The 26076-nt window shown below is 39.8% G+C and overlaps 1 protein-coding gene and 1 long non-coding RNA gene across 7 annotated transcripts in view; one reads left to right on the forward strand and one right to left on the reverse strand.

Moving 5' to 3' along the window:
* Window positions 1–26076, reverse strand: part of WDFY3 (WD repeat and FYVE domain containing 3) — a 312335-nt gene that overhangs the window by 110739 nt on the left and 175520 nt on the right. For 5 of the 6 annotated variants that reach the window (XM_053599488.1, XM_053599268.1, XM_053599186.1 and 2 more), the window contains 9 exons: window positions 25293–25750; window positions 23749–23832; window positions 18453–18630; window positions 16958–17172; window positions 11661–11773; window positions 9182–9413; window positions 7593–7693; window positions 6965–7183; window positions 606–787 (listed from right to left, as the gene is read on the reverse strand). In XM_053599488.1, the coding sequence (XP_053455463.1) occupies window positions 606–787; window positions 6965–7183; window positions 7593–7693; window positions 9182–9413; window positions 11661–11773; window positions 16958–17172; window positions 18453–18630; window positions 23749–23832; window positions 25293–25750 (1782 nt within the window). The remainder of the gene's footprint in view (window positions 1–605; window positions 788–6964; window positions 7184–7592; window positions 7694–9181; window positions 9414–11660; window positions 11774–16957; window positions 17173–18452; window positions 18631–23748; window positions 23833–25292; window positions 25751–26076) is intronic. The other variant, XM_053599410.1, reaches the window with a different exon arrangement.
* Window positions 9326–25909, forward strand: LOC128591847 (uncharacterized). The gene is made up of 3 exons (XR_008381685.1): window positions 9326–9415; window positions 18421–18572; window positions 25457–25909. It is a non-coding gene; the product is annotated as an uncharacterized LOC128591847 (long non-coding RNA).

The raw sequence follows: 26076 nt of genomic DNA on the forward strand, positions 1-26076 counted from the left end.
TTACTTAGTAATTCTTTAACTGGTTTTTCCTCTTTTTAAATTTTTCTTTTCATATATTTTTAAAGAGACAGGGTATTGCTCTGACGCTCAGGCTAGAATACAGTGGTATGACCCCAGCTCACTACTACCTCGAACTCTTGCGCTAAAAGGTCCTTCTGCCTCAGCCTCCCAAGTAGCTTAGACTATAGGCACTAATATTTTTTAAACATTTTTTTTTTTGCAGAGATAAGATTTTGCTACATTGCCCAGTCCGGTTGTAAACTCCTGGCATAGTGTGATCCTCCACCATGGCATCCCAAACCATTGGGATTACAGGTGCAAGTCACCATGCCCAACCTCAACTGGCTTCTCTACTATGAAAAAGCACCTAGGAATCTGATAAAGCTCTGACACTTTCAGTAACTTCTTTATCAATTGTAACCCCTCATTTATTTTCTTCCCTAATGAAGTGACAAGAATTAGCCACATGATTCTAACATATTATTCAGTTATATTGAAGGTCACCTTAAAATTAAGAGAGTAACCTTAAAAACGCACCAGAATACAAGTACACGTATCCTAAACTCTTGTCAAGTAGGTCGATTTACAAGTGCACATATACTTACCTTGACAGTGTTAACAAGCTGGCCATCAATATACAGGGCTGCAGTACTGTTTTTCAACATGCCTTTGCTCATCACCAGAACCAGATGATGCCACTGCCCCTCAACTATGAGGTCTCCACATCGAAAGCGAGCACAGCATGGGAGAATCTCATAAAACGAGGATTCTTCACTAAAATCGTCAACTAAAACAAAGGGGAAGGAAATGTAAAAAATCTTTTCCAATACCATCCCTATTCTAAGAATTATTTGTGTCTAAATCAGCGTGTTTTGACTTTGTGCTAAAACAAATGAAATGATGATGGAAATAAAGTACACTATTCATACAATAAACTTATCTGTGGTAAGCAGTAAAAACTAGGAGGCATTTCTGCTTTCTTTTGCTCAAGATATGTAGCGTTATAATCAAATAAAGATTCAATAGCTGATAAAGAATAAATAAAACAAAACATACAATAAAATACAGCTGTGATAAGCAATAAAAAGAGATTAGTCAACACCAAAACCAAAAATAAATGGATGGGACCACATCAAACTGAAAAGCTTTAGCACAGCAAAGGAAACAGCCAGAAGCAACAGAGCAAAAAGGCAACCTATAGAAAGGGAGAAAATACTGTAAATCATGTCTGAAAAGGGGTTAATTTCAAATACATATCAGGAACTACTACAATTCAACCACGGAGGGACTAATAATCCAATTTAAAAAGAATGGATCTGAATAGACATTTTTCCAAAGAAGGTACACGAACGGTGGCCTGGTCCATGAGAAGACGCTCAGCACCCCTAATCATCAGGAAAAGGCAGACCCAACTACAGTGTCACCTTACCCTGCCAGAAGGGTTAGACTACTAAAAAAGAGAGAAGAAAAACCCAGCAACCGTTGTTGAGAATGTAGAGAAACTGGAGCCCTTATGCATCGGTGGTGGAAATACAAAATGGTACAGCTGCTACGGAAAACAGGATGGAGGTTCAACATTGAAACTAGAGCTGAAATATGATCCAGCCAAACCACTTCTGGTTCTTTATGTAAAAGAATTGAAATCAGGATTTTGAAGCATTGTAAGCATTCACATGGATCGATGAATAAATGAAGAATATATTGCAAAAACATATTATAGAGTGCTATTTGGCCTTAAAAAGAAGGAAATTCTGCAATATTACCACATGGACAAATCCTGCGCATGTTTTATATTAAGTGAAATCAGTCAGTTCCAGAGTCATACTGCACGGTTCGTCTTTCACAAGAGATCAAAAATAGTCATCCAAGTGAAGAATGAAATGGTACATGCCAAGGGTTTGGGGGAGTGGAAAATGGAGAAAAGTATACTCCCTGATTTGCTAACATTCTACAATTGCTTCCTGACACCAAGCTGGCTTCTCTCTGCTATCCTGTATGTTATCAGATCAAGCAAAGAGTAATGGGTCCATATTAATTTGATTTTAATGTGAAGCTAATTAAAAATTTGTTTCTCTTCTAAGTATTCAAAAGGGGGGAAGACAGCAATGGAAAACTAGAGACGCTAAAGACTCATTGAAAAAAAAAAATCAAGACAGGCCAGGTGTGGAGGCTCACACCTGTAACCCCAGCACTCTGGGAGGCTGAGGCAGGTGGAATGCCTGAGCTCAGGAGTTTGAGACCAGCCTGAGCAATAGCGAGACCCCATCTCTAAAAATAGCCGGGCATTGTGCTGGGCAACTATAGTCCCAGCTACACGGGAGGCTAAGGCAAGAGAATCACTTGAGCCCTGGAGTCTGAGGTTGCTGTGAGCTATGACACTACAGCACTCTACTGAGGGCAACAAAGTAAGACTCTATCTCAAAAAAAAAAAAAAAAAAATCAAAAAAAGAGGTAATCTGTAACTGTATTACTTAGAGCAGACCCATTATTTTCCAGTCCAAGTACATACAAGTAAATATACTGAAAGTAAAGTTTAAATTATATGAAGAAGGGAATGCAAATAAAATGGTAACTTTTATTTTCAGAATGCTAAAATATGTGCATATACTGAAACGCCAAGAATGAGGATACAACTGTCATTAACTGCTGATAAGACTGTGGAAACCACTCTCACAAAGTGATGAAGGGGTATAAGGTAAGAATACAGTAAAGGCCCCCAAAACTCTGAGAAAGCTCAAATAACAATAATAATCAGTCATTGTCCCTTCATTTGCTTGCTAATGGTTAATCATCTTCTTGTTTGCTTCTCTGTAGCACAGCTGGTATTGTGAAGATTCTCCTTTTCTCCATAAATAACATCACCTGAGTTTTGAGACATTGTCCAGATCCTGCATCCCAGTGGAATGAATGACCCAACTAGACCAAGAAACTGACACCCTGGTCAGTTGGTCTTGGCCCCCACTCCAGGTCCTGCATGCCAGTGGTTTGGCTGACCCACCTACACAGTGGCCCATGGAAAGGACTGCAGATTCCACCCTCCCAACCAGCCAACTAGTAGACTATGATTGCCTAATCCTCTGCCCAACCAACTATCTTTAAAAACTCTGTTCCCTCAATTCTCAGGAAGGTGGATTTGAGAGATTTCTCCTGTCTTCCCCTTGGTGCTGTGGAATAAACCTCTTCTGTACTGTGAACCCTGCTGCCTCTTTCCAGATATTGGTTTCATCTTGGATGAACGCGGCTGGGTGGCAACACTACTGCACATTCACAAGCTTATCCATAAAACAACTTACTATAGAAACAGCACTGAATAAACCAGGCAGAAAGCAGGGTCAAACAGCTGGGAAGGCTTAGTGCTGTGGACTGTGGACGGAGGGATGCTAACGTAAAAGTAAACGTGTGGGTGAAACAAATAACTTCTCCCTCTTACTTCATTGGTTAATAAGACTATAAATCTTCGAATATTAACGAAGATATTACTTCCTGAAAATTTTATAAGAATTTTACTTTCTTTCCTTCCTTTTTTATTTTTTTAGGCAGTATCTCAATAATATTGAGATTATTGACACCTTGGGTAGAGTGCCGTGGCATGTGGCGTCATAGCTCGTACCCACCTCAAACTCTTGGGCTCAAGCAATCTTCTTGCCTCAGCCTGAGTAGCTGGGACTTCAGATGCCCACTACAACACCCAGCTATTTTCAGAGACAGGTGCTCACTCTTGCTCAGGCTGGTCTCGAACTCCTGAGTTCTGCAATCCACTGACATAGGCCTCTCAGAGTGCTAGGATTACAGGCGTGAGCCACTGTGCCCCACCCTGAAAGTTTCACTTTCTGACTTGGGTTTAAACTAAGACATTTCCAGAACTGTGTGGTGTGTCAGGGTATTTTAGTGAACCAACTGGTTTATGACAACTTTAATTTCCTAGGCATCTTAATGGGTTACAGGTTTTGAGAGGATAAATCACAGCAGGACTAAAGTACGTGTATAATATATGTTACTATCATTTACAAGCATATGTGGGGTGTAGCAGACTTGCAAATTACATTTCATAGAAACGTACAGCTAGTAAAGATTTTCCTAGTTTACACACTTATCTCTGGATCCACTCCTCAACTTTTCCATTAAATTCTAGAATGTCATCAAATTCTCATTATTCACTTTTCTCATTATTTCCTTCTCAGTCATCCACTCTTTTCATTTGTACATTTGTAAGTTTAAATAACATCTGGAAGCATAAAGCACTCTAGGCATGCTTTTAGGTGTAGGGCTGCTTACACCACAAAAGATAATAATCTTGTTTGTGGGAGCTTTTAGTTCTAGTAGAATAGTCATATAAACATAAAAAAAAAAATTAAAAGTGTTCCCTTCTTTCCACATCCACGCCAGCATCTGCAGTTTTGAGATTTTGTGATGTGGGCCATTCTCACTGGGGTTAGATGATATCTCAGGGTGGTTTTGATTTGCATTTCCCTAATATATAGAGATGATGAACATTTTTTCGTATGTTTGTTAGCCATTCGTCTGTCATCTTTAGAGAAGGTTCTATTCATGTCTCTTGCCCATTGATATATGGGATTGTTGGCTTTTTTCATGTGGATTAATTTGAGTTCTCTATATATAACCTTTCTGGAAGGAAGTATGGAGAAACCTCAAAGCACTCAAGCTAGACCTCCCATTTAATCCTGCAATCCCATTACTGGGCATCTACCCAGAAGGAAAAAAATCCTTTTATCATAAGGACACTTGTACTAGACTGTTTCTTGCAGCTCAATTTACAATCGCCAAAATGTGGAAACAGCCTAAATGTCCACCAACCCAGGAATGGATTAACAAGCTGTGGTATATGTACACCATGGAATACTATTCAGCTTTTAAAAAAAGTGGAGACTTTACATCCTTCGTATTAACCGGGATGGAAGTGGAAGACACTATTCTTAGTAAAGCATAACAAGAATGTAGAAGTATGAATCCTATGTACTCAATTTGATATGAGGACAATTAATGACAATTAAGGCTATGGGAGGGGAGGAAAAGCAGAAAGAGGGACGGAGGGAGGGGGTGGGGTCTTGGTGTGTGTCACACTTTATGGGGGCAAGACATGATTGCAAGAGGGACTTTGCCTAACAATTACAATCAATGTAACCTGGCTTATTGTACCCTCAATGAATCCCCAACAATAAAAAAAAAAAAAATTAAAATCTATCAAGTCCAGACAAGAGATAAAGACTATTAAACATGGGCTGTGGGGGCGGCGCCTGTGGCTCAGTGAGTAGGGCGCCAGCCCCATATGCCGAGGGTGGCGGGTTCAAACCCAGCCCCGGCCAAACTGCAACCAAAAAATAGCCGGGCGTTGTGGCGGGCGCCTGTAGTCCCAGCTGCTCGGGAGGCTGAGGCAAGAGAATCGCGTAAGCCCAAGAGTTAGAGGTTGCTGTGAGCCGTGTGACGCCACAGCACTCTGCCCGAGGGCGGTACAGTGAGACTCTGTCTCTACAAAAAAAAAAAACATGGGCTGTGGAACTGGGCAGATGGAGGAAGGGAAGATTCAAGAAAAATTAAGGAGGCTAGGCATCTGTAGCACGGTAGTTACGGCACCAGCCACATACATCAAGGCTGGTGGGTTCGAATCCAGCCCAGACCAGCTAAACAACAGTCACAATTGCAACCAAAAAATAGCCGGGCATTAGGGCGGGCGCCTGTTGTCCCAGCTACTTGGGAGGCTGAGGCAAGAGAATCATTTAAGCCCAAGAGTCTGAGGTTGCTGTGAGCTGTAGTGCCATTGCACTCTACTGTGGGCAACATAGTGAAACTCTGTCTCAAAAAATAAATAAATAAATAAATAAATAAATAAATACATAAATAAATAAAAAGAAAGAAAGAAAAGAAAAGAAAAATTAAGGAGGCATAATACAATGAGACAGTGAAAAAGATGGTGTTTTCAAGCTTCACTGAAGATTTCTAGCTGGGCTAACTGGTAGTGTCATTTACCAAGACAGGAAAATAGAAGGAGAGGAGCTTTTATAAAGAAGAAACATTAAAACCTGAGATGTTTATAGGGAGACTATTCATATGGAGAGGCCTAAAATATAGTTGGGAATATGAGGACAAAGGTTAGGGCACAGACAAATACAATTTTTTTTTTTCCTAGGATAAAAAAGCCTAAAGGAACACAAGGTGATGATTCTTTCTCCATGAAAAGCCAGGTTGAGTACAAAGATCAAAGGTTGCAACCCTAGGGAATACTTGTTTTCAGAGAAAGATGAGAGAGAAAGCTATTGCAAAAGTGAAGTCAGAGAAAGAGCAAAACAACAAAAAAGCTGATGTGATATTATTTATTTAAAAGAAAATCAGATGACAATCCAAAAAAAAGTACAAGTAATAGACAAATGCATACATTCAGAGCAAAGAAAACGGAGTTAATTGTGATTTATACTTTTTGTTATTGATGTCATTTAGAAAGATCTTCATGAATGTCTTGAGTTTGTCTTGGCGTAACGGTAAGGTTACGCCATGTTGGAGGAAATGAGGGAATTAGGGTTATGAAGTGGTATGCAATGAGCCTTGAAGGTTTAGTGATGGGTAAAGTAACTAAAACTGTTATTGTGTCTAGCACAGTGTGGCACATATGGTAGGCAGGTGCTCAATGAATATTAATTAGTTAAGCAGAATTCGCAGCCAATGATAATCCTTACCAAAATATATCAAACAAGCAACCTGCTTTCCTAGCAAAAGCTGTGATTTCTTGGCAAGTAGAAATGAGTTCTTACTTGGCACTCCCTTCACTGTTTTTTTAAGTCTCTTCAACAGTGCCTTAAAATTCACTGGTGTACAAAATTCAAGATCTCATATAAACAGTTTTATGCTATAATAATTTTAAAAAGAACTATCAGATGGACTTTCAATATAACTATTAAAGTTTTAATACTTCTAGAATCAAGAAATGAAAACAGAAAAAGCAAATACTGACCATAATTTTGGAGTAGTTCCTCTTTAGTGGAAACGATCAGAGATCGGTCTTTTGCAGACAAAACTACGGCAAGGCACACATAATGCTGCTCAGAAGAATTTGCTCGGCGCACAATGGTAAGAAGTCTGACAGGGTGGTTATTGGGAGGAGAACTAAAATGTTCAATACAAAACCAGCTGGAATAGCTTAAGCCAGATGGAGGAGGGAAGAATCTTTCACCTAAAGTAAAAATTGAAAAGTAACAATGAAAGAGCTTGTATGGACATATTTGCATTTTAAAAAAGAGGCGAAGGAGAGGGGAGCGGGGAGGATGGGCGGAGGGAGGGTGATTGGTGGGATTACACCTGCGGTGCATCTTACAAGGGTACATGTGAAACTTAGTAAATGTAGAATATAAATGTCTTAACGCAATAACTAAGAAAATGCCAGGAAGGCTATGTTAACCAGTGTGATGAAAATATTTCCAATTGTATATAAAACCAGTGTATGGGGCCCCATGATTGCATTAATGTACACAGCTATGATTTAAAAGAAAAAAAAAGAGAGGCCAACAAAGCATATGAACTCTAAATAAAATATAATCTACTGAGGAAAAAAATCTCTTAAACAAAAGGAAAATGATATTTACCAGAACCAATGCCGCTGACCACAGCACCATCAGTAAGACCCGTGGTGGCAGCATTATTTGTGGGAGCATTATGAGGGGCCAAGCTGGGCAGAAACAGGCAGCTGTTAAGAAAAGACAACAGAAATATTAGACAGCAACTATGTCTTAACAATATGCACTTATCACAGCGAAATCAACTGCCAGAATTTAATGATAACTAGAATATAAAGATCCTGGAATAAATCTGGATGCCTAGCAAAGCTCTTCTCTCCTTTTAACTATGAAAAAGCATCGAAAGATACACTTTACACATCTCCAATAGTATCGTTTTAATTTCAATTTTTTTTAAAAATTAAGGTATAATTTGCATACGACAAAATGCACTAATGTATAAACCCTATGAAGGCATCAGAATGATTTTATCACTACAGGAAAATTCTCCCGTGCCCCTCAGTCACTTCCTCCCGTTACCACTGTTCTCCTTAGTTTCGATTATTCTCCAAAGTACCTTAAACTACTGTTCAATAATGATCCTTGGTAATATTCTTAAAATATAATTCAAAGGTTTAAATCAACATGTAAGAATAGAAATTATCTGTTAGCATTCTAATTGTGTCAACATCAAGGCTGTTGGCCTTCTCAAACTCTTACAGGTTCTTTATCGCTGTTTCTGATACTATTGCCTTGTCTGTCACTTGAAATAATTTACTCATTTGAAGTGAGACTCACTGAAGGCTTATAATGCATAAGGTACTCTGCTAGATAAACTCAGGAAAAAAATGATGATTAAAACCCACTCGAAAAATTTTTTTTTTTTTTTTTTTTGTAGAGACAGAGTCTTACTTTATGGCCCTTGGTAGAGTGCCATGGCATCACACAGCAACCTCCAACTCCTGGGCTTAAGCGATTCTCTTGCCTCAGCCTCCCGAGTAGCTGGGACTACAGGCGCCTGCCACAGCACCCGGCTATTTTTGGTTGCAGTTCAGCCGGGGCTGGGTTTGAACCCGCCACCCTCGGTATATGGGGCCGGCGCCATACTGACTGAGCAACAGGCGCCGCCCACTCGAAAAGTTTTTAATCTAATATGAATTTACATACTATCTATATGTTTACACTTAATTCTACGAAGGGTTGGCAAATTTTTTTTCTGGTAAGGACCAGATCATAAACACTTTGTGTTTTGTGAACTGGTCAGTCTCTCTCATGATTGCTCAACTCTGCCTTGGTGGCACAAAAGCAGCCACAGAAAATATATGTATAAATGGACGAGGGTGTTATGTCTGAATAAAACTTTTCCCAAAAAAAAAAAAATAATAATAATAATAATAACAAAGTTCACAAGAACTTAGCTAACAAAAGGCCATGAGACTTAGACTGCAAACTCCGCTATCACATCAATTTATTTAGTACAAGGAGTAACTTAAAGAAACATTAAAATAGCATGCTCACGTAACTCATTTAGAAATATCTTGTGTGAAAAAAAAAAGAAATATCTAGTGTGGCATAAAATATTATAATCTAACAGATTTAAAACCAAAGATCTATTTGGAAAGGGCAAGTATAAGGCGTAAAATAATACAGTAAAGCTTGGCTACCTTGCAAATCCTTACCCAAACCCTTCCAGGGATGTGTCAAATTCAACAAAAGCTGGAGTAACTGATGACCCATGCAGTCTGACGTCGTGTGGGGTTGTCATGGAGACAAGACACTTCACCCTGGTCAGGGGTACAGTACTTCCTTCTGCAGATTTTACGAGGCTCTTGCTTATCCGGTAGTGATTATCTTCATGTAAGCTAAAAACATTATCAGTACCCAGACCTTCAAGAGACATGATCATACTGCCTGTAAGTTAAAAAAAAAATCTCTTGTGAAAAAATATTGTGTGGAATTTAGGAACAACTATACAAGGCTGATTTATTTTTACATACCACTGCTCGGTTTCAATGAACTACAATACTTTTCTTTTGAACTACCAAGATCACTGTATGGTTTTAATGTACTTTTTATTTTAAAACATAAAAATATCTTATGTTTCCTTTTTTACCACATACTAAGGTAACATGCACACTGAACAAGGTTGGCAACTACAGAATACAGATAAGAATGACAACCACCAAAAAAAAAAAAAAAAAGAATGACAACTACCAAGCATCGTGACACAGCCACTGTTACAATGTGGTTTAATTACAAATCTTATTGGATGGTTTAGAAATCAGGTTATACTTTTATTTCACAAAGCTATTTTTTATTATTTCTCCAAGAGAAAAGCAAAATATTCTGGAAGCATTAAAATGAAAGGAAGGAGGCCATCATTGCTTCGCTCTTTTTCTCGCCATTTTAAATTCTTTCCTTTATAACAATTAGAATTAAATATGCGATGACAAAAGTACTCGAATTTAAAGATTCCCAAATGTATGTAAATAATAACAATTTCAAGAATAAAAAGACAAATTCTAAACAAAACGTTCTATCTTTCCAGGAATATATTGCAAATGTAACAGAGAAAAGTAATCCCTCTCAAGATAAACTACCCGAGATCATATAATTACTTTCCTCTCAAACGTGGATATTCAGGGAATCATAAAAAAAAAAACAAAAAAAAAACTCAATATTCTCTCAGGAAAGGAAGCTGTTTTTGTTTCTGCTCTTAGCAAAGGAAATCACAATTCCATTCTAAGTAACTGAATAAGGTATAAAAATAACAATAAATATCCCCAAGAGATGTATATTAATTGATATTGAAAGGGTTCAATAACTTGTTATTTTCCAATAAAATTGTGTCGGAATTCAAAAGTTGGAACTCAAATTTCTGTAATACATTATTTACTGATCACTGATAATAATTCATATAAGGAAAAATTCAGACTGAAATAATGGTTGAAGGTTGTTTAATCTGACTTTCAGAATTTTCACCTAAAAAATAAGGGGGTTGACCTAGATGGTCAAGCACTACCTCCTTCTGAAGTGGCTCTACTTCATTCTTGCCCACTTTTCTAGTAATGCTCAGCTTAATCCATCAAAACAAAAATACCTTTCCAGGATGGCTAACAATGATACAAAAAGAATTACAAAGTAAAAATCCATCAGAAGCACAGAAGTACATTGTGAGGAAATCCAGTGTAACCTCTCTCCTGAGAACTCTGCCCACAGCTCTGGACTGGATGGAGTCTGCAGCTTCTCCCGCGTGGCGTGACAGATGGGCAGGCAGTGTCTGCATTCTGCTAACTCCCAGACTACCTGTCCATCAGCCTAACGCAAAGTCTTCTCCCAGAAGGCTCCACATCTCTGCAAGTCGACCACGACCACCGTCGGCCCTCTGCTTCTCAGACTCCTTTACGCTGGCTCTCCCCAGTGTACTCGGGGACGTCAGAGTGCACACCAACGGCCCACCTCACACCTCTCTTCTAGTTCTAAGATCACCTTTCCTTCAAGTTTCATGTCTGCTTCACTCCAGAGCCACAATTTGGACACGGCATTTTCTCTGTTTGTTCCACTCCTTCAGTATTGATTGCCATTATCCCAGCCTTTTCCTGCCAGTTTCTCATTTCTTTTCATCATTACAACTGCATTTTGGCCCAGCTATTATTCTGCAGACCAGCGATCTATCCCTTTTCTCTCAGCTTATCGCAAGCCACTTGTATCACTTCATTCCCTGTCTGGACTACACTCCTTGGAGTCTAACGTCAACTACTCCTGTCAGTATTTTAAACTTCATATTTTCAATATCCTCCCGCAGCAGCTGTCCTGCAAATACACAGCCTGCCAATAATCATCTACTCAAGCACGCAGCAAAGGCTTCTTGAGAAAGGCAAAGAAAGTATGCATCCTCTGAGAAGAGGTATCCCTGTTCCAAGCCAAGGGTTACTCTGCCCTTAGTTCTCACCTCCTGGACCCTTACATCATCAACAACTCCCTTTCTGCCCCAACTGCACCCTTCCTCGGTTAATCACGCCCATCTTGTATATCTCCATTAGAGTAACAAACACATCTCTTCCTTTTCCTTCACAAACTTCTTGAAATAATACTCATAACCACATGATTTTCATTTAAAAGCTAAGCCAAAAACAGGAAGTTCAAAGGTCAACTTACTTCTCATCTCTGGCTCATAACTCAATGAACTCGGCTTGTGGACCCTATATTGTTTTAGTAGCTTTTTGTCCCAGGCACCACAATTTAAAGGACTTGCCAAACGCAGAAACTCCCTAATGAAGACACAAAACAAAATTATTCCTTGATTGAGAATATTACATAATAGACGAGTGAAAATACAAAAGAAATGTAAAGTTATTATAGAACAATATATAGTGGTTAATTTTAGATTTAATCACCACATACCTAGATATCTACAACATATTTTTCAATACTCACTTTCTCAGAAATGAATAAGCAGCATCCCAACCTGAATATGGCTAAAAAAACCTCATCACGTTACACCCAAACCTGGGCTTTCTTATGTTTTATATCTTACAGAAATGTGCTGATTCTTCTTTCTTTGACATTGAGTAAAATCAGAAAATCCTGCTGATTCTACTTCCTAAAAATACCAAATCTTGCGGTCTTCTCTCCATTCTTGCGGCTACCATCAGGACCATACTATTTTACTATTCCTGAAACAGAGGCTTAATTACCTCCAGTGACTACAATCTTGCTGAAACTAAATTCATTCTACACTATAGTCAGTACCTGTCAAAATTAAAATCTATTCAGCGTCATGCTATTGCCTAAGATTCTGCAATGGCTTTCCGCTTCCCCGAGACGAGAAGATGAAGACCCAGAATCTCCACCACGGCTAGCACACACTGTCACACAGGAGAAGGTGGAGACCCAGACTCCCCACCACGGCTGGCACACACTGTCACACAGGAGAAGGTGGAGACCCAGACTCCCCACCACGGCTAGCACACACTGTCACAGAGGAGAAGGTGGAGACCCAGACTCCCCACCACGGCTAGCACACGCTGTCACACAGGAGAAGGTGGAGACCCAGACTCCCCACCATGGCTAGCACACACTGTCACACAGGAGAAGGTGGAGACCCAGACTCCCCACCAGGGCTACCACACACTGTCACACAGGAGAAGGTAGAGACCTAGATGCCCCACCACGGCTAGTACACACTGTCACAGGAGAAGGTGGAGACCCAGACTCCCCACCATGGCTAGCACACACTGTCACACAGGAGAAGGTGGAGACCCAGACTCCCCACCACGGCTAGCACACACTATCACACAGGAGAAGGTGGAGACCCAGACTCCCCACCACGGCTAGAAGGTGGAGACCCAGACTTCCCACCACGGCTAGCACACGCTGTCACACAGGAGAAGGTGGAGACCCAGACGCCCCACCACGGCTAGCACACGCTGTCACACAGGAGAAGGTGGAGACACAGACGCCCCACCACGGCTAGCACACGCTGTCACACAGGAGAAGGTGGAGACCCAGACTCCCCACCACGGCTAGCACACACTGTCACACAGGAGAAGGTGGAGATATAGACTCCCCACCACGGCTAGCACACGCTGTCACACAGGAGAAGGTGGAGACCCAGACTCCCCACCATGGCTAGCACACGCTGTCACACAGGAGAAGGTGGAGACCCAGACTCCCCACCACGGCTACTACACACTGTCACACAGGAGAAGGTGGAGACCCAGACTCCCACCACGGCTAGCACACGCTGTCACACAGGAGAAGGTGGAGACCCAGACTCCCCACCATGGCCAGCACACGCTGTCACACAGGAGAAGGTGGAGACCCAGACTCCCCACCACGGCTAGCACACACTATCACACAGGAGAAGGTGGAGACCCAGACTCCCCACCACGGCTAGAAGGTGGAGACCTAGACTCCCCACCACGGCTAGCACACGCTGTCACACAGGAGAAGGTGGAGACCCAAACTCCCCACCACGGCTAGCACACGCTGTCACACAGGAGAAGGTGGAGACCCAGACTCCCCACCATGGCCAGCACACGCTGTCACACAGGAGAAGGTGGAGACCCAGACTCCCCACCACGGCTAGCACACACTATCACACAGGAGAAGGTGGAGACCCAGACTCCCCACCACGGCTAGAAGGTGGAGACCTAGACTCCCCACCACGGCTAGCACACGCTGTCACACAGGAGAAGGTGGAGACCCAAACTCCCCACCACGGCTAGCACACGCTGTCACACAGGAGAAGGTGGAGACACAGACGCCCCACCACGGCTAGCACACGCTGTCACACAGGAGAAGGTGGAGACACAGACGCCCCACCACGGCTAGCACACGCTGTCACACAGGAGAAGGTGGAGACCCAGACGCCCCACCACGGCTAGCACACGCTGTCACACAGGAGAAGGTGGAGACCCAGACTCCCCACCATGGCTAGCACACGCTGTCACACAGGAGAAGGTGGAGACCCAGACTCCCCACCACGGCTACTACACACTGTCACACAGGAGAAGGTGGAGACCCAGACTCCCACCACGGCTAGCACACGCTGTCACACAGGAGAAGGTGGAGACCCAGACTCCCCACCATGGCCAGCACACGCTGTCACACAGGAGAAGGTGGAGACCCAGACTCCCCACCACGGCTAGCACACACTATCACACAGGAGAAGGTGGAGACCCAGACTCCCCACCACGGCTAGAAGGTGGAGACCTAGACTCCCCACCACGGCTAGCACACGCTGTCACACAGGAGAAGGTGGAGACCCAAACTCCCCACCACGGCTAGCACACGCTGTCACACAGGAGAAGGTGGAGACCCAGACGCCCCACCACGGCTAGCACACGCTGTCACACAGGAGAAGGTGGAGACACAGACGCCCCACCACGGCTAGCACACGCTGTCACACAGGAGAAGGTGGAGACCCAGACGCCCCACCACGGCTAGCACACTCTGTCACACAGGAGAAGGTGGAGACCCAGACTCCCCACCACGGCTAGCACACGCTGTCACAGAGGAGATTTCTACTTTACTCTGCACCTTCATTTTTCCTCAATCATACATTTAAGACATAATTTCTGACTCATTAAGAATACTGCATACAGCACTCTGTACCATTATATTTGTCTTTCTTATTACTGAGAATATTCTTCCTCCAAGTTTTCATCCAATTAACGCTCTTCCAAACTTTCTCAACTGTCATTTCTCCCTCGAAGGCTGCTAAGATCCACCTTCCCCAAAAGTCTGGTTAAGCTGCTCCTATATAAACTCCACAACACTGCTGTTACAGAACTTAAGTAATATTTTAATCTGCTACTTATCAGACTATTTCTTACTAAGCTATATATTTTTTGAGACCATGACTCCTCCATTTCCTGTCATTTATAACATTCTGTTTTTTGTTTGTTTGTTTTGCAGTTTTTTGCTGGGGCCAGGTTTGAACCCACCATCTCGGGTATATGGGGCCGGCACCCTACTCCTTTGAGCCACAGACGCCGCCCTATGACATTCTGTTTTTTAAAAAAAGTTTTCCTCTGAATTTTCAATTCCCTCCAGCTGGAAAAAGGGAATTGAGGTTTAAAAGCCAAATACTCTTTGCCGGTTTCTCATGCAGAAGTTACAATTAACTTATAATCTATGATTTGTAAGTAGCAATATACTTACACCATCTATCATGTGACCTTTCTGTGAATTCATTCATTATAATAACTGAGCATAATCAAATGGTTGACTTTTTATTGTTTAATCTGTTTATCTAACTATGTGATATAATTTATTTTGTAAAATATGAATATTAGCTATGAGAAAGTCTCTCTTCCTGTTTTCCACTATTATAATAGCAGAATTCCAAAAAGGACCAGGGGAAAATCTGAATGTTTTCAAAGTGTTAGGACTGTGAATAAATCCTAAGAGGAGGGATGAAGTGACAGCACTGTCTTATTTACCTTTGTATTATTCAGGCTTCTATGCTGCCTGACACGACACAGTTTAACAAATGTTTACTGTGTAAGTTTTTCTTAATCCATCATCAATGAGGAGTCAGTTTAATTTCAATCATTTTTAAGAAAGTTCCTAAAAGTTTTATAAATCTTTAACAGCAGAAAAAAATACCACCTCATAAAGAGATCTGCTTATATTCCCAAAGTGATAACATGCATGAGTGCATTTTTTAAAGGAGAAACAAGATGATTTAGGTATTAAGTGTATTTAGCTAGGTAATATTAAGGAAAATATAAAAAAAGTTTTAAAATAGCAATAGACAAATTTCATTACTAAAACATATAGTACTATTTCCCTTGTATTAAAAAGGTTATTTAAAAAAATATGTATCATTTTATATATACATATTTCTTGAATGAGTCGCAAACTGTGGTATATGCATACTATGGATTTTTCAGTAATAAAAAAACACTGATACATGTAACAACTTGTATGCACCTCTGCATTACAGTACATGAAAAAAGACAATCTCACAAGATCACCTATTGCGTGATTTCATTTTACTTATCATTTTCTAAATGACAAAACTATGGAGATGGAGAATAGATCAGTGGTTCCCAAAGGTTAGGAATGGTGGGGGTCAGGGGAGCGGGGAAAACAGTCAAGGGGTGGCACTAGGAAGATCTCTGTGACATGTTGACTAAGTAGTGGTTACATGAGTCTACACAGGTGATGCGACAAATGAGAAGTACATGCAGACGTAAATGCTTCGCTCCAACATCAATTTCTTGGCTTTGATACGATACGATAGTTACGTAAGGTATAACCAATGGAGGAAACTGGGTGAAGGGGAAAAGGAACCTCTCTGATCCATCTTTACAACTTACGGTGAATCTGGGAATACTTCAAAGTAAAAAAGTTAAAGTATTTCTAAAAAATTTCTTATATGTGAAAAGTTATTAAATACAAAGTAGATATAAGCCATATACATATTTATCTTTTTTCAAGACAGGGTCTTGCTCTGTCACCTAGGTTGGAATGCAGTGGCATGATCACAGCTCACGTAGCTCCTGGGCATAAGTGATCCTCCTGCCTCAGTCTCTCCATAGGGGCACCACATCCAGCTAATTTTTCTTATTTTTTTTGTAGGGGCATGGTCTCACTCTGTTATCCAGGCTGGTCTTGAACTTGTGGATCAAGTGATCTCCCACCCTTAGTCTTCCCAAACTGCTGGATTTACAGACATGAGCCACTGCGCCTGGACTATTTTTAAAGGAAAGTGAGAGTTGGCTAGATTCAAGTGGAAGAAATAATGAATGGGCAGAAACTTTAAATGACTGCTAATAGCTAGATGTGTTTCTAAATGTTGTATTTTGAGCACTTTATCCATTTCTCTTATGTTTTGCCCACAGATAACTGAATGGATGCCTCTTAAAGCAAGAATCATAAAGACTTAGAAATTGATCTTACTAATCGTGGCCTACTGAGAAGGAAAGAGAGATGTTACCGACCTCAACACCATGGGCTCCAGGGCCTGAGAGGCCAAGCGCTCGAACGTCCGCTGGAGGGGCGGGTGCAGGGCGTGGTCCTCGTCAGCCAGCGCTGCGCTGCACCGCTGCAGCAGTCGCGCGTGAAGGCCAGCTTCACACATGACCTGCTGGCTTCTCTCTGTGTGCACCAGGGATTGTAAAATATTTGCCACAGCAAGTTGAAGGTCCAGGGCATGCTAGAGTTGAAGAAATTCAGGACACACGGGCATTATTAGTGTGGTTCACATTTTCCACTTGAACCACACATCTTAATATGATGTCTCAATGTGTTTCAAAACACATTCAGATAAATTAAGTAACTGGCTTAGAGTGAGACAGAAATCATAGAACAGGTGATGTGAAAATTCTCTATTTTAATTTTGCTAGAACCATTCCCAGCTGAACTCTCATTTTCTTCCAAGTCCAATGCACTATATGGCTATATAACTAAAAGTATTCCTACTTATATAAAAATAATGAGTATAAAGACTTTTCTTGGTAGGTAGATAAATAATATAAAGAAAGTCCTATTGTTTACATCTGTGATATTTTAGGGCCTAGGAGGTCCAAATTTTTCCTTTTTGTGCAAACTAGATGAGTAAGAGTCACCTTGGGCCGCGCATTCAAAACACTATCACTAGGCTGGGCATGGTGGCTCACGCTCATAATCCCAGAACTCTGGGAGGCTGAAACCAGCCTGAGACAGAGCAAGACCCATCTCTAAAAATAGCCAGGCTTTCTGGTGGGTGCCTGTAGTCCCAGCTACATGGGAGGCTGAGGCAAGGGAATGGCTTTAGCCTAAGAGTTAGAGGTTGCTGTGAGCTATGATGCTCATAGCACTTTAACAAGGGAGACAGAGTGAAACTCTGTCTCAAAACAAACAAACAACAACAACAACAAAAAACCCATTAATACTAACAAAAGAAAAAAAAGGTCCATGCATACTTTACATGATATTGGACACCACAGGTAAGCAAAACAGTCCTCAAACAATCAGCATGCAGCCCACGGGGTATAGGCTAGACACCCCTGTGTTCAGACCTTAAAGTCCACAAAACATTTTAATAAAAATAGCCACCCAAACTCAGATTCACCCAAACTCTGGAGTGCTACAAGTCAAAACAAATAAATAGTCTTAGTGTAGTATCTTTAGTCATTTTTCCTTCTGTATTATTCATTAACAATGTCCAGTGCTGAGCAGGAGTTACAAGAACAAACAATTATTCTAGCACCAGAGGTAACTGTCTTGGTTGCTTTTGTAACAAATGAATTGTTTTCTAAAACAAACATATCTACCATTCATCATAAAAGGTAAGATGCAAACAGAAAAGATCTTATTTTTTCCCTTTCCCTACTTTAGTATGTGATATGTAACAGTTCCACATTGCATGCTTCCCCAGACCCGCTGGCTCACGGAACCACATCAACATCCTTCCATTCATTAGACATGTGAAAGAATTAACATATCCAAGCTTACTTCTGGCTGTGTCACTGACCCAACAGAGGCCAGGAGGTCCAGCATAGCGAGCATGGCCCCAGGATGGATGATGACTGCATCAGAACTCTGAAGAGAGGAAGTCGTCACATGGAGTTTCAAGTCAGCAACATTTTTAGGAGGGTAAACAGGGGGAGTTGAAACAGAATGGTACGCATGTCTACATAAAAAGAAAGAAGAATAAATTTGGCATTTAATTGCAATCATATTCTCTGTTCATTTTCTTCATCTTCTCTTACTTTTATCCACTGATAAACAAAAAGCCTTGTAATTTGGGGATAGTTTACAAAATATTTTAAGGTTGGGATATAAAAGAGCAACATATTATCAACTCTTGAGTCATATATAGACAATTTGTCAATTATTCTTGGCTTTTGTAAGTCTTTGCCATTTACTAATTTGGATTGTTTCGTTAAAAAATGACACCTGTACCAGAAGAAGAGGTAAAATCATAGTGATTCAAAGTTCTAAGGAGATGAAATTTCCAATAATATGTGATGAGAGATCAAGTCAAATTAAGTCCCTCCGTGTTAATTACTTCATTAACAATTAAGTAATTGTTTTCTTTTGAAATTACCTATGTGTTTTTAATCTTTCCTTAGCCCATGATTAAAGTGGCCTAACAAGAACTAACAAGGTCAAAGTGGCCTCCTCTACCGTTGGGTCAACTGAGCCAGGGTTGGCTGAGAGTCTTGGCTACCCAAGAACAAACGTATTGTGAAGTTTCCTTTAGTTTATTTGGAACTACAGTCACCATTTCCATCTGTTCCCACGACTAGTGAAAATATTCATCACAATTTTTAAAAACTTAGAAGGCATATTTTATGTAAGTTTCTATGCATTAGAAAGCCTGGCCCTGTCCTGAATGTACATACTTCTCATCAGTGATCGCCACTTCCTCTTTCATGCTACTCATCTACAATTCATGAATTTTGCGTATTTTGCATCTTGGTATGAATTAGCAGATGCTTGTGGTTTCAGCCTATAGGAAGTCTCTGTTCCTAGGAACTGGTCTCAGCATAATCTGCCTAATGCTGAGCTCTGCCCCTGAGAGCAGTGCAGTCTCAGCTCTCTGGTAAAGCGAGAGCAGCTTGGGAAACAGATGCTTTACGTCAGTGAGTTAGGAGCAAAGAATTGGCACTACCATGTTTTTTTTAAAAAGTAACATTCTCCTTTTAACAGAGATTCTAGGAAAGTATTCAGCTTCACTTACAAAAAACCACATGGGCTCTCCTAGTTTATTTAAGTCAGCATGTTTCCACCCATTCATGTTTATACTCCATGTATTGACTGTTTTTCGTTCAGAAAGATTTAATTTCTAAACTTACTACGGAAAAAGATTTCTAAATGCTTATTACCAACAGATATCCTCTTCCTACGTTGTTCACCTTGTTCTTTAAAATATTTTGATCCATCTTGAAAAAAGATTCATAATTCCTCTACAGTGTAACAGGAATTCTCACTACGGAATTCAAAAATTTCATAAGAAATGTTTTCACTAAACACACAGATTTTTATTTTATATTTTAGTTACAGGTATTGCAAAACTACGTATAAACTAACAATTTAATCCAGATTTGGATTAGAATTACTGATAGACCTAGAAAAAAATCTTTATGTCTTTGGCCACTGAACTCTTTACTAATACAGGTTGAGTACCCCTAACCCGAACATGCAAAATCCTCCAAAATCCACACCTTTTTGAGCACTGACAGGACATCGCAATTCCACCCCTCACGCAACAGTTGGCATTCAAAATGCAGTCAAAACCTTTCTTCATGCACTAAATTATTAAAAATGTAATTATTCAAATTATAGAAAACTATAAAGGTTGCTGAAATCTCAAGCATGGCATTTAAAAGCTAAAATTAGGTGTATTATAACAGGTGTTACCCAATGTTAATTGTTATTAAGTCATCTAGGTACCACCACAGATGTTACCACTTTTTAAATTCAGGGATTATGGTAAGCTTATTAAATGGTTAATTCCTAAGCAAGATCTAACCATTTGCAAAGATAGGATAAACTGATATTTCAAAATTTAATTTTTATGTTACAGTCACTTTTAAATGTTATAAAAACTATTAATTTAAATATTTCAACCTAAATTATATTGAAGACTCAGCCACCTCTTTTAAGAATACATAGTTGAATATTTAAATTCTGAATCTGTTTTAATTATCCATGGAGTGTGCCGAGACACAAAGCAATGGACACCATGTCCGAGTAATAACTAGCACTCGTCACCTCTCGCTCCACACAGTTACATTCTGTTGAATTTTGATTACTATTTGCATTCACTTCCTCCAACTCTGATTGAGCACTGTTCAGTGATTATTCTTCCGAATAATGAAAATTGTAAGCTATAGTTTTCTAAACAGGAGGTTAACTACCTTCTTCCCCAACCCCATTCTTAAAATAAGTAGAGAAAACTCTGTAAGAGTTTACATTTCAGGCAAGTATCACAAGCTCAAATTTTCTTCACATCTGAATGCTCCAAGAGCCATAAAAATACAGTACAATGTTGGTTTCTCTCTTTGCCCACAAAACCAACATGTTTTGCCACAAGAAAAAGACGCCTATGAGCTGACATAATTTCTTGAGAGAGTCTAGAAATAATGTGAATTAAATTCTCGTTTCAAAAGTTACTAGATTTGAATTTGTGAAGTAAAAATGTCATAGTCTTTACAAGCAGGTGATATAGGCCCCCAGACTGGAAGAGGAGCCGGAAAACATCAGCACTGACTTCAGTATTAGCACGCCCAGGATCAGGTTTTTGTCCTTGGGATTATACCAATTTGTAAGACTGATGAAGAACTCAGATGGATGAGGATACACTCAGGCAGGTTTATTTATTTAGCCACAGTTGTCCCTCAAGTCAAAGACCTGGTATCTCTACAACCACAGGCACTATAGTGACAATTTTTCTTTTTTAATTTAAAGCCATAAGTAACTCTTTAGGAAAAGAAGAAAACACTGTTTTCCCTTTTTCAAATTACCATTTACATAAATAAATAAGTTCTGGTGAAATTTTTTTAGTGTATCCTTTTAAACTACTAATTTCTATTTTGTAGTTTTTGGCTAATACTTAAAAAGGACTAAATGTTTTTAAATAGCAATTTTTAGGCCTTTACCATTTATGATATAATCATTATATTTTTAAAATGTGATACTTACTAATTTAAAACTAGTAATTTAAATTATTTCTCTAATTTTAATTATTTCTTTGGGATCATGAACACACTAATTTTTTTTTTGTAGAGACAGAGTCTCACTGTACCGCCCTTGGGTAGAGTGCCGTGGCGCCACACGGCTCACAGCAACTTCTACTCTTGGGCTTACGCGATTCTCTTGCCTCAGCCTCCCGAGCAGCTGGGACTACAGGCGCACGCCACAACGCCCGGCTATTTTTTTGTTGCAGTTTGGCCGGGGCTGGGTTTGAACCCGCCACCCTCGGCATATGGGGCCGGCGCCCTACTCACTGAGCCACAGGCACCGCCCGAACACTCTAATCTTTAAACACAAGTACTAACTCATTCATTTCAGCAAAAGAAAAATACACTAAATCAAATCGAATTTATCTGGGCCATGCGCAGTGGCTCACATCTGTAATCCTAGCATTCTGGAGCCCGAGGCAGGCAGATTGCCTAAGGTCAAGAGTTTGAGACCAGCCTAAGCAAGAGCAAGACGCACTGTCTCTACTAAAAACAGAAAAACTGGCACACATGTGGTCCCAGCTGCTCAGGAGGCTGAGGCAGGAGAATTGCTGAAGTCTAAGAGTTTCAGTTTGCTGTGAGCTATGATGACACCACAGCACTCTACCCAGGACAAAAAAAAAAAAAAAATCAAATTTATCTTATTTCTGGTTTCATGAATTAAAATACTTCTTTAAAATGGAAAGTAGTTTTAAGCACGAATACTATATTGAACAACCCTAAATTTATTCAAGACCAGTTGGAACTATGCCACGGTTTACTTTAAGAAATAAGCTGTTAAGCCCCAGTATAAATCTAAGAGCAAAAGGGAAATATGTCCTCCCATATATCCTCTACATATATACTTTTAAGAGACAAGATCTCATTCTGTTACCCAGGCAGTGGATGCAGTGGAGTGAACATAGCTCACTGCAACCTCAAACTCCATGGCTCTAGTAATTCTTTCACATCGGCCTCCCAAGTATATGGGACTACAGGTGCAAACAACCAGGCCTGGCTAATTTTTTTTTTCTTTTCAATAAACAGAGGGTCTTATTATCTTGACCAAGTTGGTGTCAAACTCCTGGCCCCAAGCACTCCTAAAGTGATGGGATTACAGGTGTAAGCCACCTGGTCTGGCCTTAATGAACATTACTACTAAAATATTCTGAAACACAGAACAAATACTTCTGATTCACTAACTGCAACTATATCCAAGTTTCAAAATCTCAAAATAGCAATAAAATTAAAATGGCAATATAGGGAGAATCTCTGGATTCATTTTTAAAAATAACAATGGAAGAATATTTATATAAAAGTTAAAGACTTATTCTTGGTTATGTGAAAAATAGGAGAAGGAAGGAAAGCATTTGGTGCTGACTGTGGACTATGATCATTTTATGTGCAGGTTGCAGACGGACTCCTAAATGGATCTTCACTGTAGTTTTTGGTCAAATGACTACAATTTTAAAAAATTTGAAAGTTTAATCCATGAGATTAACTAGATAAACCTGGAGATTTACACAGAACTGATGAAAGAATGAGCTGAAGCAGGCTTATTCTTCACTTTTTCAAAGTTTAGCTTTGATAAATCCCTACAATAGCATACTTCAACTGGTTGAATCTGATACAGAAAATACACATTTCCTTCCAGGGCTATGAAGTTCATTTCGGAGTAACAATAAAAACCAAAGAATTATCCTGACATTTAAAGTAAAAAAAGAAAAAAAAAAAAAAGAAGAAAAGAAAAAGGTAGAAAAGTAGTTTACTTAACAAGCATTAAGTTCTCAGATAACTAAGTTATTTTTAATAAAGACATGCCCTCTCTAAGCAAAATGTGTAGTTTAGTCTAAGTAATTGAGATGGATGACAAAATTCCTCATAGCTTCATAGTATCAACATATTTTACTCTCACAAACACATTAAAGAAAAACTGGTACTTTTAAAACCTAAAAAGAAAAATTAAAAATCAAATAGCAAAAAAAAGAATTAAAGTTATAAAACACAATGACCACATAACATAGTAAGTAAGCAGAGGAAAAAAACCCACACAAAGAGATTGGCTTCTCTTATAATGTCAGTACCTTTTCCTGGACAAAGCTGGTGTACCCCAAGGAGAGGGGAGAGAAGACTCACTTGTCAGGCAAGGAGGGATGTGTTCTGCACGACTACAGACAACAAAACAGACAGGGGGGTTTAGAGAGGTTAGAAGAGAACACCAGGCTGGCTACAGGTTAGTTTCACAAGAAATGCCAGTAAAGTTTAATAAAGAACACCTTCCCTATTCAGCAGGAACAAGGACCAAGACTGCAACACATGCCCCGCAGGACGCGCGGCAGCAGCTCCAGGAGATGCCCATTCCAGGCTGTTAACACTTAACACAGTTGTCAAACAGAGTTCTGTCTGCAGCCCTATTTTTTGACAAAGTGACTAAAAATGAGGTACACTAGCTAGAGTAAGTAGAATTCAAAGGAAAACAGGTTAAACTTGAATACACGGGGTTTATATTGCTTTTTCCTAGGACACTACACTGTCTCATGTTTCCTGTAAGTTAATATATATGCATCTTTCTTTCAGATACGGAAAAATAGAAAAGTTTTAAAAATACAATTCCTTACAACTTTTCTTATGATATTTTGACTTTCAAATCTAAATAGTTAAGGACCCAGAAATCTTGTTAAGCAAGAATTATCTTAGCAAATATTTTAGTAGCAAAACTACTAATATTTACAGTAGTTCTTTCACCATAAAGGATCCAAAACTTATTAAAAGCTTATCCAGTAGTTACTTGAGCTGTTTATGCAGGAAATTTTAAAACAACTCATTTATTTTATGAAATAAAACTATAATAATGGTTAAAGCAATACTACTTGCACATAAATTAGCAGCATGTTAACTCTTACTTTATTTTCAAAGTGACACCTCAATTAAGAACAGAGCTGCACTGAGAATAAGGGACTCAGGTAGAGTGAGTGGCTCCACTCCCACCGTAGACCTTGTCACAACATAGTAATTGCTCATGAAGCATCTACATTTCAACTAAAAGAAAACAAGGACCAAGACAGTGAGGTCTAGAGCAGCATCCCCAACGCCTATCAAGATGACTGGCATGTGACAGGTTTTTAGTAAGTGCATGTATAATGAAGGAGTCAGTGAGTCTGACAGGCTCTTGGGCTGGGGGCTCAAGACACTGATATGTCTCTTAAGGAGCTGTATCATTTTTTGAGGGTTATGAAATGTGGAGAATCACAGAACGTCTGGAAATGTGAATAATTATACTATATTCTGTTGATAATAAATATCAGTAAGTCCAGATGCACCTGGTGATGCTAAAAAGGAAAAGAGAAAATAGTAAACACCGCCATTAAAAGGAGCTTCACAGTAACCATTTCAATGAATGTAGCAACAACTAACTGAACCTGAGTTCACAAATAATACACAGGTGTCTATGCTAAAAAACTTGCCACCAGAGCAACAGTAATATTCAAAAATAAAGGCACACACCTCAAGCAAATAGGAGAAAAGATCATTTGTTTTCATTTTCTAATGGGTAACTTGTACTTCAAGTCTTAATGCTGAAATCAAGCTTAGCATACCCCATAACTGGGAGGACAGGACAGAGGCCTACCTGTCAAAAGAGTCTGTGGCTACTTTGTAAAGATAAATAAAGAGTTTGCTGCAGTGCCGTAAAGTGGGTGACACCAAGTCCATTGAAATTACGTCTTCCTCTAAAAGCCTTTGAAATGGCTGTGTGTTTGAGGGGAAGACATTCATGGTGCTTATTTTTCTTAGGTCTGAGAAGCAGCCAAGAAATCGAACGGCATCTGCCAACTTCTCATACTGAATCTCTGTTTTGAAGAAGTGAGAGTTGGCTGGCTCGTAGCGCATTGCTGCAGTCAGTGTGCAGAACACAGTGTGGAGGAGCTCAAACACTTGGTTCTGGTTCACTTTCTCCCAGCCATTCTTAGGGGGAGAACTCAGAGATCTTTCCATGGCAACCAGCAAGGATGTAATGTACACAAATCCTCCAACTTTCCTAAAAACTGTTCTTGAACGATGGCTTTCTCGAAGGACTGATAGGAGGGCCTACAGGGGAAAAAAGACAAAACAAACAAAAATAAACATAATTTGAATTTTTTTATAAAAGGAAAACTGTCAAGCATTGATATCAAGGAGTATGTATCCTATGAACATCTGATATGAATGTTTTTGATATGTACCAAATAAGCAGCTCTATAAAGCATATCAAATATTCTGCTAATTAAAAAGTGCCATTTAAAGACAGAAGATAATTTTAGAAAAACACCATCACACATTTCTTTGATTGAATAGGGCTATACAAATCTTGGCTAAAAAGCTTTTCCAATGTCTTTAATTAATAATGACATCAATGGTTTCAGTTATCAAGTAAA

The sequence above is a fragment of the Nycticebus coucang genome, chromosome 1 (genome assembly GCF_027406575.1).
Source record: "Nycticebus coucang isolate mNycCou1 chromosome 1, mNycCou1.pri, whole genome shotgun sequence".
Lineage (NCBI taxonomy): Eukaryota > Metazoa > Chordata > Mammalia > Primates > Lorisidae > Nycticebus > Nycticebus coucang.